The sequence below is a fragment of the Pseudorasbora parva genome, chromosome 8 (assembly GCF_024679245.1).
Source record: "Pseudorasbora parva isolate DD20220531a chromosome 8, ASM2467924v1, whole genome shotgun sequence".
Taxonomy (NCBI): Eukaryota; Metazoa; Chordata; class Actinopteri; order Cypriniformes; family Gobionidae; genus Pseudorasbora; species Pseudorasbora parva.
Window position 1 is genome coordinate 35,686,450 of NC_090179.1, and position 14,815 is coordinate 35,701,264.

The window sequence follows — 14,815 nt, forward strand, 5'->3', positions numbered from 1 at the left end:
GGGTGGCGCGCGCAGAACGTGTGTGTGTGTGTACGGTTCATGCTTACATCGTCCGATCTTGCGGGCTATGTGTAATATAAAAATAATAGTACAATCAATCGCGGGTCGATGAGAAATAAATAATTGTGTTTGTTTGATAAAGACGTTTACGAGTCCTGTGATCGAGAGAATTATTCTGGTTGCCGCTTCTCCCTCAATCCTCTCTCATGTGAACTGACAGGGGAGCTTAAGCTCATTAAATATGCAAATCGTATCCAATCCTAGCCATGGGTGTTTACTTCCAAGTCTCCAGTGCCCATCAGTGCCCATCAAAACCCAGCGTTTTGGAGAGAGCCTCAAAACCAGTGTAGAAAATAACCTATTACTTATTAGTTATGTTTTGAATGTAAAAACCAAACGAACATCATTAGTTGACATCAGACAATAGTATAATTTTTTTTTAAAAAGCCAGTTAATGACACCTTTAAAGGGATAGTTCACCCAAAAATTCAAATGGTCATTTACTCACCCCTCAAGTTGTTCCAAACCTGTACGAGTTTATTTCTTCTGTTGAACATAAAACATATTTTGAAAAATGTTGGTAACCAGAGAGTTGACGCTAGCCATTGATTTCCATAGTATTTTTCCCCCCTATGGCTACCGTCAACTTTGGTTTGGAAAAACTTGGTTTAATAAATGACAATTCATTTTTGGGTGAACTATTGAATGTTGGCCACTCTATTGCCATCTGTGGTTAAAATATAAAATGACAAGTTACTTGTGAAGGGGTACAATGATTTTATATTTTGAGTGATCCATTTAAAGTATTGTTTTCACATTGTATCAGGTAAATGGTAGACATTAACAGAGATTCTGTAGACATTGTGAAAATTCAAAGATTTAAATCATGTTTCCCAACCCTGGTCCTGGAGTACATTTATCAGTACACAATTTGGATGTTTCCCTTATCTGGAACTCCAGGAATCTCTAGTAACAAACTTAGTTGAATCATTTGTGTTTGATTAGGGAAAAATACACCGTGTTGGGAACACTCTTAAGACCAGGGTAAGAAAACACTGATTTATGTCTTATGGTCATTATATTCCCCTCATGCATAGTAACCCCAAAAATAAACAGCCACAGACATCATTATTAGCGCATTAGCATTGACTATATTCTTCCAAAGTGGTTCTTCAGTTATGTCAGGTAATTGTTTTGATGCTTCTGCCACTTCCTCCTCTGTAGGCTCTGGCGCCTGAGTATCACTTATGCCACAAAACCAGCCAATAATCTTCATCATTATGGATTGCTCACCATGTTCACCTATGGCAGAGAGTAAAGAATGAATATATTCATAGACCACAACAGAGGCGCCCAATCCTGCTTTTGGCCAAAGTCCTGCAAAGTTTTTTTTGTCCGAAATCACAAACTCGCAAATACTCACATAATAATACTCACAACCTTAAAAAAGGTATATTAGATATATATGTCAAATATATATATATATATATATATATATATATATCTATATTAGATATATATATAGATATACTCATATATATATATATATATATATATAGAGAGAGAGAGAGAGAGAGAGAGAGAGAGAGAGAGAGAGAGAGAGTGTGTAGTATAAATGTAATTTAGACGTACTACATTCGCCATGCTGTCATTACCATGTGACATACCAGCATCAGTTGTGTCGCTTCAGTGCCACCGTATGCACACTTCAGAATTGTAGGTAATTTCTTTCTCTTTTTTTTTTGAGTACTGTGAATATGGACATACTTCTTTTGTCAGCCACATTCTTAATTAGATGATTCAGGATTGGACACCCCTGACCTAGACATTCATTAAAATATACAAATGTTAATTTCTAAAATAAATAATGCAGCATCATCTTACTTTTATTATCATCAATCATGGCATTTTCCTTTTCATCTGCCCCTCTTCGTGCTTTTCTTCCTCGTTCCTCATCTTCCCAGTCCAGATCGACCCTTTCTTCTTTAGAATAGCGTAAGGTAAAGACAAGGCGATGGAGCTTGGCAAAGAGAGCGAGGTAAATGTTATTAATAAGCTGAAGTCATTTTAAGTAGATTCAGCAGTTTATAAGACCACTTACATGTTTGTCCTCTATGGGTGGGGTGTTATAGCTTACAAACAGCACTAGAATAGTTGTGCAGAAGAAGAGCAGCACTGCAAAGTAAAGGTAATGAACTCCACATATAAGTTTTGGGCAGTTAGATGGAAAGAGGCAGCTTCCTGAGCCATATACAAACTCGGGTACCATGCGACACAGACCCATAACCAGTCCTCCCATCAGGCCCCAGAAAGCCCCCTAAGGAACGAAAAGGTGTGGATGCAAACTTTTAGTAAATTTGTGTTGCAGGCATATGATTTTACATTAAATGAAGACTAAATATGTACAAAGCAGACACCTACTGACTCATTGACTCTCTTCACAAAAATGGCAAGGAAGAAGACTGCAGCAATAGGTGGAGCTAGGTAACTAGTCACAGATTGAATATAATCAAACAGCTGACCACTCTGGGCTGCCTGGACAACTGGGATCCAGCAAATGCTAATGGCGACAATGCAGAGAATCCACACCCTGTTACAGAAGTTAATACATGCGTTTAGTTGAAAGTACAATAAATATTTATAATAACTACTGGTAAATATTTTATATATATATATATATATATATATATATATATATATATATATATATATATATATATATATATATATATATAGATCTCAAGAGAGAATGTTTATGCAAATTAGTGGTAAATTCTTATTACTTTTTTTTTTGTTTGTTTGTTTTTTTGAGAAAAATAAAGCAAGCATGAAGGTCCACCTTTACACTCAACTTTCAATTCGCCTAAATTAATTGCCATGAGAGTGTTGAGGAGATAAAGATATAGCAAAGGTGCTTGATGCAATTGACTGCACAGTACTTCTTGGCTTGGGCATTTCCGGTGAACTGTTAAGCTGTCATTTTATACTCGCTGTACATGGACACAAAACCATCAATGGTTGAATTTTTAATGTTGTAAATATTTTACTTATTTCACTACTTTTGCCAATAAACTAGTGGGAACTTTGGAATAAAGACTGTCTGTAATTGGACATGCACAAATAACATTTTTCCAGCACTTCAAATGTTATTTTTAATGTAATAACCAAAAACCTTATTTGTTCATCCTTCTGAGATATATTCCCTTTTTGTAAAACCAAATGTTTTAAGATGTAGGAAATCCAGCATTTAATTAAAAAAAAAAACTTGATAAAAAAGAAAATAAATTAACCACTATAGCCAATAGATGGCGAGAGAGGAGCATTTATTGGCTCACACTTTCCATTTTGTTCTGATTGTATTGCACTATTGATGCTGTTAAAGCTACCTCAGGACATTGACGTTCCAGCTGGCTTATGTCATCAGGGAAGTTCATAAGAACGTTCAGTGCATATGGTCACTGGATGTGGAAAATTATTTTCTGAACATTGTCTCTTCATAATTCCTCAAAATAATCATTCATTGTATTGTTACGCACTAAGAGTTGGAACACTAATTGTTTAATTCATGAACTATTGGTAATGGTGTAATTTGCACTATACGTTTAATTTGACACAATTACACAGGCAGACCTTGACTGTGAATAAGCAATTAATTAGTGCGATTAAACATATACATTGATGGTTCCAAACCTTCCAACAACCATAAGCTCTTTATCTCTAGCTTGAGGCCGGATACGAGTCCAAATGTCCATGGTGAACAAGGTGCTACTGCTGTTGAAGATAGATGCCAGTGAGCTCATGAGAGCTGCTAACATAACTGCCAGCATTAAACCCCTGAGACCTGTTTAAGGATTGAAATTGGTTTGAGAGAAACAAATCCAACTCATGAATTAATTTAGTAAAGGTATAAAGGATAAAAATAAAAAACAGAAAAATAAATGTTGATCACCTCTTGGCATTACAGAAACCACTAGTTTGGGGTAGGCAATGTTGGAGCAGCCAACCTCTGTGCCACACACTTTCTCACAGATGCTTGGCTCCACACAACCCACTTCATCTGAAAATATATTATTATTATCAATGGTATTCTCTGACCGAAATTGTAATTATACAGACATGTGAAATTAAATATGTTCATACTATTGAAATACATACCAGGGTAAAGCACTCTGCTGACCATGCCTGGAAACACCATGAGAAACATAGGGAGCAGTTTCAGGTAGCCACACAATATACATCCTGCCTTTACATGCGTCAGACTGCGGGCAGCCAAACAGCGCTGCACTATTACCTGCAGAATACAATATGTAATGTGAGCAAAGACGACAGAGTTATATATTTATAATTCTTTATCCCTAAAATACCCCTTCCTCACCTGATCAGTACACCAGTACCAGCTACCAATAATCGCGATGCCAAATATCACACCCGGCCATGGCAGGTCCCCAGTCGTGGGATCCCTAAGCAAATGAAAGGCATCCTCTCGTGGAGTGTAACATTGTTCAGAGATATTATATCTCAGAGGGTCTAGTGAAATCCTCTGAGATGGTAAAGATAAACTATACTTCTCCAGTAAAGCATTGTAACCTCCAACTTCATAGAAGGCTGTTGACAAGTAGGGGATAACACAAAGGTCAGTTTATAATATATAGTTTTAGTTTTTTACATTTATTTTTTAATATTTTGTTGAGTCAACTTTAGCACATTTCTGAGGTAAGACGCATTATGTTTTTTGATACACAAAATCTGACAGCCACATTTTTTTAAATCTCCAGGTGTGCTGTGTAATGCAAAAAATTGTATAATAAACTATATAGAACCATATTAGCACTTTGAGATTTTGTTTAATATGAAGTGCATTATAAATAAAATGTATTTATTATTATATAAGGTGTTTTTAATTATATCAAACTTATATACAATGTTTTTGTTACATATAAGGGGGAATATAGTTTTCTTAAACACGGTGGTGTTTAAGCAAGAACGGAATACTTATGAAAACAACATATTTCATTTTTAAAATGTTAAAAGTAAAGACAAAAATAGATTAATAAGTGTATTAATAGTTCAAGTGTTGATGGTTGTTAGATGGTAAGTGCTTAAACTTAACATAGTTGATGTTTAACTCAGAAAAAAACACCATTAAGAAGAAAATGTGCTGTCCTTCCCCAGGAATATGACATTAACGTTACAAGTACTGTATAAAAACTGTATGCAAACGGTTATTAAATATAGGATGAAAGGACAAATAAATGAACTCCAAGCAGCTGGTACTTACAGAATCCCATTAGGACGAAGGCTCCAGCAATGATAACAAATGTCTGGACGGTATCTGTATACATCAGCGCAGCCAGTCCTCCTATAGAGACATTACATGCCATTTGTAAGACATTTTGTGGGCATCAACAAATGGACGGAGCTCAAAAGATTATTTGTTCCTAAAATGCTATTTAAATCAACATTAGTATAATGCATTACCAAGGTCATGGGATTGATTCCCAGGCAAGGCATGAACTGATAAAATGTAGTCTTTGGTGCAATGCAAGTTACTGGATGTAAGCATCTGCTAAGTGTAAATGAAATGAGATGGATCTGATTTTACCTGTGATAGTATAGAGAGCTGTTATGCAGAGCAGAGCAATCACTGCAACATAAATATTCCAGCCAAGAGCCTGCTGTATAAAAACCGCTCCAGAGAACATGTCAACCTAGTGAGGAGAAATTGGTGAGTTGGGTGTGTAAAAAAAGAAACCCGCTCACACTATGATTCTACGTAGATTTTGTCTGGATATGACTTTACACTTACAGAAATCTTTGTGAAGATGTAAAGGAAAAGTGAAATGACAGAGAGATACAAGCTAATTCTAGACCCTCCGAACCTTTTCTTGAGGTACTGTGGCATTGTAATGACCTTATGGGGGAAAATGTAGTAGGTATTAATTCTCTTTCACTCACTTTATTCAAATAAACATTTGACATCTAAAATATCCTTGTTATGAAAAACATACATACCCCTGCGGTCATATAAATAGGGACGAACACCCAGCCCAACAGCAAAACAATAAACAATGCCTGTGAAACAGAAGAATTTTTTATATTCAAAACAAATTATTGGAATCACCAATATTATTATTTATTTAAATGTCCAGCTTACGTTCCATTCAAAACCACCCACAGCTATTCCACTTGCGGCTGCCGTTCCTGCAAGACCAACAAAATGACCACTGCCAATGTTGCTCGCAAAAAGAGACGTGCCCACCTATGTGTGTGATATGAGGGGAAATAAATACATGGAAAAGGAGAAAATAAGCTTTACTGTAAGCATTAAAATTTGTACATTATTGTGTCGTACATTAGTATTTTTCATATGAGGAGGGGGCATAGATATAGCCACAGAACTGTGAGACTAAACATCTAAAATACATTTTAATTGAATTTTTAACTTGAATAAGGTTAGTACTCACAGGCCACCACACCATGGTCCGACCTGCAAGAAAATAGCCGCCTACTGTTCCACGATTAGTCCTAAATGTAGACTAAGATGGGAAAAGGTTCATTCATTCTACATACATTAAAAAAGTAGAATAATTTACACATTTTAACAGACTGGTACAGATTTAACAGATCTGGCACTTTAAAACAGACAAAAAACTATTTTTCACCTACCCAAATTCCCACTGCAATAACCACCAAAAAGTAACCAATAATCACACTGATGTCAGCTGCATTGTTGATGGTTACGTGTTTCTCTGTAGTGTTTTCCATTTTTGAAGGCAGACAGACACGATGCTGATTTCATTTATGAGATGACAGTGTATGAAAGAAACACCACGGATGAAGCACTTGAGAAGGAATTTTGTCTTCATACAGAATTTTGAGGGTAAAATCCATGATCTTTGCCCACATGGCAAAAAGGCTGATGAAGGAATCTTATTAACAACAATAATTAACTTATTACTAGCCACTCAGGAAAGAGACTTTACATGTTAATCAAACTTACTTAGCTTACTGCATGATGTGGTACTTTCACTAGAAAACAAAACACAATGTAGTACATACATGTTAAATTATAATTTAAAAAGGCATATGAGAAAGCATTAAAAGGGAACAAATTCCTTGTTTCAGTGTAAAATATATAAGTGCAGAGTAATGTATTTATAGGGTTAGTTAAATGTAATTATGGATAGTTTATTGTTATTACTATACTAACTACATGTAACAAGGAAATAGTGTTGTTTTTCTTTGATATAAGCAGAATTTTATTTTCTTCAATTAATTTCTTTTAAAAAACTTGTGTAAACACCAATGTATAAAACCTAAAGTAACGTTTAGTATTTATGGTTTTAAAAATACATCACTGATTAATAGCTCCCCAGCAGTAGAGTTCTCACCTTATTTGGAAACTATTTTATGGTTCGGTTAATAATTCTGCACTTTGCTGTGTGAGTGTCACTACTTCACTGGTTATAAATGAAAAACAAAAATCACCTATATTTATAAGACAAGCCACAAAACAAATAATGTTCAATTTATTTTAATGAAAACCAGAGCACAGACTTTCCATTCAAACAACGTTCAATATTTGACAATTCTAGGTCTTTGAAACAAACAGACCTGTTCGACATCAGATGTAAATACAGAGTCCTGTTTGTCTCTGAGAAAATGTTACTGTAAGACAAAATTACAATAACTTAAAGATTAAAAGAACAATGAAATCATACAAAAAGCATTCATTTGGTTTCTATTGCGATTCTATGTTTAAAACATTTCAGATGAGATGACCAGCTAAACCCAAAAAGATGCCATTAAAGCACTACTGATACGTATACTGATCCACTTCATTGAGGGCAAGCTGAACAGTGCGTTACAACGATGTGCAGAAAATCATCAGTCACTGTAAATAATGAACTCAAACCTTCAGAGAAGTTGTAGTGGACACTACAAAAATCACACAAGGTACTGAAGGATTGTAACATGGACTGTGTTAATGTTAAGACTCATGTTGTGATGCATTATTGTTCAATGTTAGTTTAGTCACGTGAGATTCAAAAAGAGAAATTTCTCTCCAAAAAGCCAATGTTGCATTTCTTGATTTCATTTGATATCTTAATAATAATAAGAAAAAGATTCCAGGAATTGTAAATGCATTTCAAAATATAACATTTTATCATGTTAAGATCATTTCAGATACAGTAGAGTTTGCAACACAAAGTTTAATAGCTAATTGAAAATTACATAATTTAATAGTTTTTTAACAGCTGTTATCAACTGGGTTTTGATGTCAGTTACAATTGTATGTATTGAAATATCGTTTTTGCATTTTGCAAATAAAAAGAAATGTCAAAAGAAAGAAATGCTTTCATTGCCAACCCTGACTGGCCAAACTGAACAAAAATAAAGGGGGGAAAATGGGGGAAGCCACTCTTTTATTAAATCTAATAAATTACTTGTGGTTTAGTGAGACTAAACCAATGCATAATTGGTATATAAAAGACTTCTTAAAAATGTATTGTTGGCTAGCGATCATTTGCCAGAGAAAATGTCAGAATAACCACAGCAACCTAAGCAATTCATCCAGTCATATGACTTTAACTCTTTCCCCACCATTGACAGAATTTTCAGTTATACGCTAGGAGGTGCTATTACACATCTGAATGAGTACAGAATCTCCAGATCAAAACACAGGAAAAGAAGCAAAAACAAGCGATAGCATATGCATATGTAAAATAACCCAATGATCAACATTAAACAGCATATAATTCAAAACATTTGTTTTAAAAAGCAGAGGGTCTGTTCTTCCGTTGGATATATTGCATGTTCAAATATATAAGAAAATATTCTGGAGTCCAAGAAAGTGTTCTGAAAATTATCAAAAATGTTGGCGCTGACTGGCAATTTTTTTCAAAAACTCTGGCGGGGAAAGAGTTAATGGAAAGGCATGTCCTTCAAATGCACACATTTCCATCATAGTTTAAAAAAAATGTAATTCATCTTAAGCTAAGTGTATACATTTATTGAGAACATTATGGATATTTTATTCGCATAGTGGTTTTTGCATCCAGCATTTTTAATGAAAATTTTGGGATACTACATAAACATGCTGGTTGATGAAAACCCTTAACAGCATTTAAATAGAAGTATAATTTGTCACCACTGCCATCAAAAAAGAAATTAATATGACAAATATTTTAAGTTTCTTAGACTTTTTAAAAGAGAACCCATATTAAAGTCCTATGACTTTACAGTAACTGCTGTAAAGGTAGCAATCTTGATATTCTAATTCGTGTAAAGCTATACTCAGCCTCACAGGAATGACTTCAAGCTAAAAGCTTCAAATAAACTTCAATGACTTTTAATTAATTGAGTCAAGAAGCATGTTTACAACCTGTTTTTTCTTCTCCTGTGATTCAAATATTTTATTATTCTCCCAGATTATGGTTTCTACGAATTTCTATGGTATCAACAACAAAACATTCTGAAATCATATCCAAATATTATGCATATTTTCCATCAATACTTAGTAAACAAAAACTTGCGTTCAGCTTGCAGAAATGAAATAATGAATTTCAAAACATCTAGACATCAACCAAGAGTAAAGATGTAAAAGTAGGTGCATAAACTTGTCCGAAATGCCCACTTGTCTCTTTGAAAAAAAAAAATCACACTTCCTGATTCGCCCTGTTGATCCGCATGACTCTGCATGACCGGGTCGGCCGTTTTTCCTTCCCCCGTTTCTGTTGAGCAGCCCGAAGACGTGCTAAAATGTGTTTTTTGGGGAACTTTAAGGTGGTACACCCAAACTGGCTAACTCCCCCTGTATCCCCTGGCAATTTCTCCCGTCTTTGGACCCAGCTTCGCCAGCCGGGTTTCCAGCAGTAGACGCTATCATAAAATCTTGATCCGTTCTCACCACCCAACACATATATCCTGCGTTTCCATCTAGCCACACCTCCGGCAGCAATGCGCCTCGGCAGGCCTGGAAAAACCACTGGACTTGGGGCACGGTCGCTACCACCACCCCCTCGCTCTACTCCAACCGGCACCTCCCGCTCCACTCCAGATCCTCTTCCCTCTCGGAAAAACAACACACGTCCTGTGGCATCTAGTGGTTCGGCCTGGGTGTAGTTGCCGTCGATGAACTTGGCGGCATCACGCAAGTAACCGCCAACGGCACAAACGCCGCCACGGACTGCTACTCCTCCAGCCAGACAGGTGGCGCCAGAGTCTAAGGCGACACGGCTCCAGGTCCTTGTAACTGTGTGGTAAATAAGCACGCCAGCATGTACCACAGCTCTGCTCTGCTCCAGCGTGGTACCACCAAGCAAATAGAGCCGACAGCGAAGGGCAGCACAAGCAAAAGAACGCAACGGCAATGGCAAACGAGGTCCCGATGCCCATGTCAGCGCATTAAGGTCAAATCTTTCACACGTGTCTAGAAATGCTGTTCGGTTACAGCCACCGAGAGCATATAAAAAACCTCCACAGCCAAGAAGACCCAACATCGCTCGCGGTTCAGCCATCAATGGCCGTGCAATCCAGCGGTTTACCACAACATCGTACTCGTGCAGTGATGACGAGACCTGGCCACTTCGCAGGATACCGCCTGCCACAAACAGTCGACCTCCGACAGCAATGCAGCCCGGAGAAAGCAGAGAGCCCAAGGCTGCCAGCTTCTCCCACTTCCCAGTACGAGGGTCGAAGCAATCCACCGTGAAGTCCCTCTCCTGTAAAGAATCATCCTCCCTCGGCTTAAGATCTACACACACTATTTTCTTCTCAAACATGCCTTCTCGAGGCCTCAGAGGTCCTCCCATGCCATCGGTAATGGCTCGAGGCCCAAGTTCTTTGTTCATTCTGAGGTTCTCTTCAGGACCCAAAAGGCCAGGACGTAAATGGCGTAACAAACTGGGCATGTGAGTGTAACGATCAGCGGGCTGGTATTCTGCCCAGCGCCTTGCTGCATCATAAACTTCAGTCTCAGTCTCCACACCCAATCGATCCGACTCCAGCAAGCTGCCAAGAGTTCCCGGGTCCAACAGGAGGAAATCTCGCTGCCGAGACACTCGAGGGAAATGCTGACCCACCAACCTCAAAGAAGCCCGAAGAAGCAGCTGGTCATGATGTGAACGAGCCAGAGAGTACATGCCCAGGCAATTCTCCACAGACAGGTGTTCAAAAAGAAACCTAAAACAGGAAGATAAAAATATGAGCATCAGCAAACCAGGATACACAAGGTAGAACGATCACAATAAAACAGCATCTAATAATACCTAGAGCAAAGGTCCTGCAAGGGCATCACTTGAAGACGATTGGCAGCTACAAACAAATCCTCTGCTGTGTCGAGACTAAGACCTGCTTCTCCTGTATAGACAAAGTGGATAACTGTCTCCATAACAAAGGGCGTCACCTCTTCCAGTCGGATCTCGGTAAGACGAGACTCTACGAGAGGGCTGGTAAACATGGCACGGAAATATGGACTGACTGCTGCTAGAAGTACTCTGAGAAAAAAGAAGAAAAAAAGTTAACAAAAAGTGAAGAATTGTATATGTACAAGATATGTTTTATGTAATTCTCACCAAGGCTGCAATTATTTGATTGAAAATAATACATTTTACAATTTATTCCTGTGTTGTGGTAGTGTATAATTTAAGCCTACAAAATGTATGCCAATTTTAATTGTATAAGACAATCAGAAAACCAACCTGTGACACATGAACTTTTTTCCTTCCACCAAAAGAGTGACATCACACAACTGCTGAGCATCAAGTAACTGCTTTAACCCTGAATGAGTTGACACAAGAAGACAAGGCAGATGAAAAGGTGACTAAATGTATCAAATTCATATTGTCCCCATAATTGGGTCACATTGCCACATTTGATGAATATGATGCCCTTTCAGAGTTTTTCTGTTTCTGAAGAATGAAGAGTTTTTTTTATTATTATTATTATGGAAAGGCTGGAGCTTTGGAGACCAAAGGTCTCTGACCACTAGTCAAAATGCTTCTATTTTTCATAATCTAATTTAATAATAATTATATCTTTTTATTTAAAAACATTTTTTTTTGCATTACCAATTTGCATTATTTGAAGTCACCTTGAAATAGTGCACACTAAAATGTTAGGTTTCTTTGTTTTTGATTATAGCTTTCACTTGATGTACATTTTTCACAAGCCTTAAACCTTTTGGCCAGGCTGTTTACACCTAGTATTAAGATGTGTTTTGGTCAAGCTAAGCACAAGTAGACATGGGAGATATACCTGTTCACACCTGCTGTTTTAATCCACCTCTTTTGTCTACATTTAACCACCTGTCCTGATTTCTTTGAGGGGAAGGACTATGGGTGGATGGTAAATGTATGGATTTCTTCAGATATTTTGAGGTAATGGACAAAATAAGCTCACGCAGTTTGCATACAAACACGACTGGAGAAAAGTACATTTGTTTCTGCTCTGTGCTTGGTACATTCTTCATCTTCAAACCAATCTTGTATCACCAGCCAACAAAATTTAAATCCCGTCTGGCTAGCGCACTTATGTTTACACATTAAGGCAGTAGACAAAGAGTAGGTGGTCTTTTGTGGCTGCTCGAATTCATTCCATCACATGAGCGCTTACACTACGAAAGCAATCAGGTTAAATATGTTTTCGACTACCTCTGGAAGTGGTCAAAAGAGGACAAGCTCAGAACATTTTAGTCCCCATTTACACCTGTATGTAGTATATCGTCCACTTGTTTTCCAATGGACCAAAATGCATCCAAACACTAGGTGTAAACAGGGCCTTTGTTGGGTAAAAATTAAACTAAAATCTTAGATTTTCTATCTTCTGGACCCCAATGCATATACACTGGCTATTATTTAGGACATGCGCATCAAGAGCAATAAAACAGGAGGAAAACAGATTCAGGCATGTGCTATGCAGACTCTTGAGAAATTTTAAATGAAATAAGAAATGACATTATAGAATACATAATTCTATAATAATAAAATTAATAATAGAAACAGTCCATGATGAAAAACACAACCATTATCTCACCCTGAGTTACATATTCCCCCAAGGGAGTCGAGTAGTCATCAGGAAAATCCTCTTCCTCCGAGTCACTATCTGAGAGAGGTTCTCCACCACCTCTATCTGCATCCTTCCACGGCTGTGGTCGCCAGGTAATCGCACTACCTCTGAGCGTACTACTTCTGACACTCATCTGTGGCAGGGATTTAATGTAAAAAAAAAAATGTTTACTTGTCATGAATTAGATATTCCTATTCTGACAATATACTCTTAGTTACATTTATTGCACATTAGTGATAGGTCTGATTGGTGAGGTGACCGTGTAGCCTACCAGTATCTAGGGCTGAACAGTGTTTCCTAATTTCTAGAATGGAAAAATGTAATGATAGAACTATATGTATGTGTGTTCACCGATAGAACATTTTTATGGCTTTAATTATACAATTCTCTGCTATTTCCAGGATTTTAATCATCTAAACATTTCCCAAAGTTATCTGTGGGGAGAATATTAGCAATGGGACACGATTCTTCACGCACCATACGTAAATAAATAAGAATATTGCAATGCAAACGGACACGAGCAAATACAAGAGCGATCAGAAGAACACTCTTGCCCATTAAAAACATGTATATTTTTTCAAATATTACCATGATAGTTGAAGATTTCTATCAGAGAGTGAGTTGACCCTAGCAGTACAGCCTTAGGTAATGGATAGCCTCTTAATTCTTGGTGCGACTTGAGTTCGATTTTGTGTATCAAGGCTATCAGGGTGCCACAATGGTACAGACGGCCTGACACCCTTCGGCCCGTTCACAACGCCTTGACCTTCCTGGGTAGTTTCAGCGCAAATTGGTCGGCTCATTACGGTGTGTTGCACATCCTTAGCATTTCAGCTCAGAAATATACACGCGCGATTGATATATCCACCTTGACGCCCGCGGCTCCATGAAGATTATTAGTAGTTGTAATCCGGATTGGCCTAGGCGCCGTAGTCACGGGAGAAACGAATGATTGTTTGATCAGAAATGTCTATTGCAACTATTGCTCACAGCTGCCAGCATTGCTCCATGATTGGAGGCGAAGCAAGCAAGCGGATTCTGTCACTTGCCGGAACAACATACCAAACTTCCGCTTTCTTTTTTTCACAGGCCTGTTTTCCGGTTGTGACAGATATTTACTTCCGTTTCAGCTAGAGTCTTAAGATAAGAGTCTCATGCGAAATCAATTCACTAAATTTAGCTAATATAATTATCATTACAGTACATTTTACAAATCAAAATACAGATTAAATCCATTTTAAACAATCCAATTTAAACAAAATCCATCAGATTACTGATACTACTTACTACTAGTAGTAAACAATCTGATTCCATTTATTTATCGAACTTATATTTTTAAAATGTCCTGTAAATGAATACCAATGATTTATGTTTAATAAACATACTACTACTACTAATAATAATTATAATTATAATTTAAATGTTGCATTTCGCAGGTAGAAAACGAAAACTGTGACATGTGTTAGTGAGTTTATAATGTAATGATGTTCTCATATTGTAAAACAAATATTACATCATGAACATTATATTATAATAATTGTAATACATTGTGTGCAGTTTTTACCTTATGTGCAGTTATTACACATAGACCTTAACAAATATTATTACATTATTTGCTACAGGTTGTAAACAAACACGGACCAACAGAAGACGATAGTAAAAGTTTGCGAGGACTTTTACTAGGGGTTTCATAGTAAAAGTCCATGGAAACGAACTATAATTTCCACTTAAATAATATAAGCACTAC

General features: G+C 37.0%; 2 protein-coding genes across 3 annotated transcripts; both read right to left on the reverse strand.

Moving 5' to 3' along the window:
* Positions 1-757: 757 nt before the first annotated feature.
* On the reverse strand, positions 758-6,852 carry slc5a2 (solute carrier family 5 member 2). Its single transcript, XM_067451816.1, has 15 exons — positions 6,667-6,852; positions 6,465-6,536; positions 6,155-6,259; positions 6,013-6,072; positions 5,807-5,911; positions 5,603-5,708; positions 5,279-5,359; positions 4,376-4,605; positions 4,156-4,291; positions 3,950-4,057; positions 3,691-3,841; positions 2,422-2,590; positions 2,102-2,317; positions 1,885-2,020; positions 758-1,302 (listed from the first exon to the last, which is right to left on the reverse strand). Exons 1-15 carry the CDS (start codon positions 6,763-6,765, stop codon positions 1,088-1,090), a joined length of 1,989 nt encoding a protein of 662 aa, XP_067307917.1. The 5' UTR covers positions 6,766-6,852; the 3' UTR covers positions 758-1,087.
* A 666-nt stretch (positions 6,853-7,518) lies between these two features.
* On the reverse strand, positions 7,519-14,135 carry si:dkey-260j18.2 (uncharacterized protein LOC325231 homolog). 2 transcript variants are annotated; one of them, XM_067451047.1, is made up of 5 exons: positions 13,937-14,135; positions 13,036-13,201; positions 11,703-11,781; positions 11,271-11,498; positions 7,519-11,184 (listed from the first exon to the last, which is right to left on the reverse strand). In XM_067451047.1, exons 2-5 carry the CDS (start codon positions 13,199-13,201, stop codon positions 9,660-9,662), a joined length of 1,998 nt encoding a protein of 665 aa, XP_067307148.1. In that variant the 5' UTR covers positions 13,937-14,135; the 3' UTR covers positions 7,519-9,659. The 2 variants fall into 2 exon arrangements, with proteins under 2 accessions (XP_067307148.1, XP_067307147.1); XM_067451046.1 differs by having other exon boundaries at positions 13,657-14,135.
* Positions 14,136-14,815: the final 680 nt, after the last annotated feature.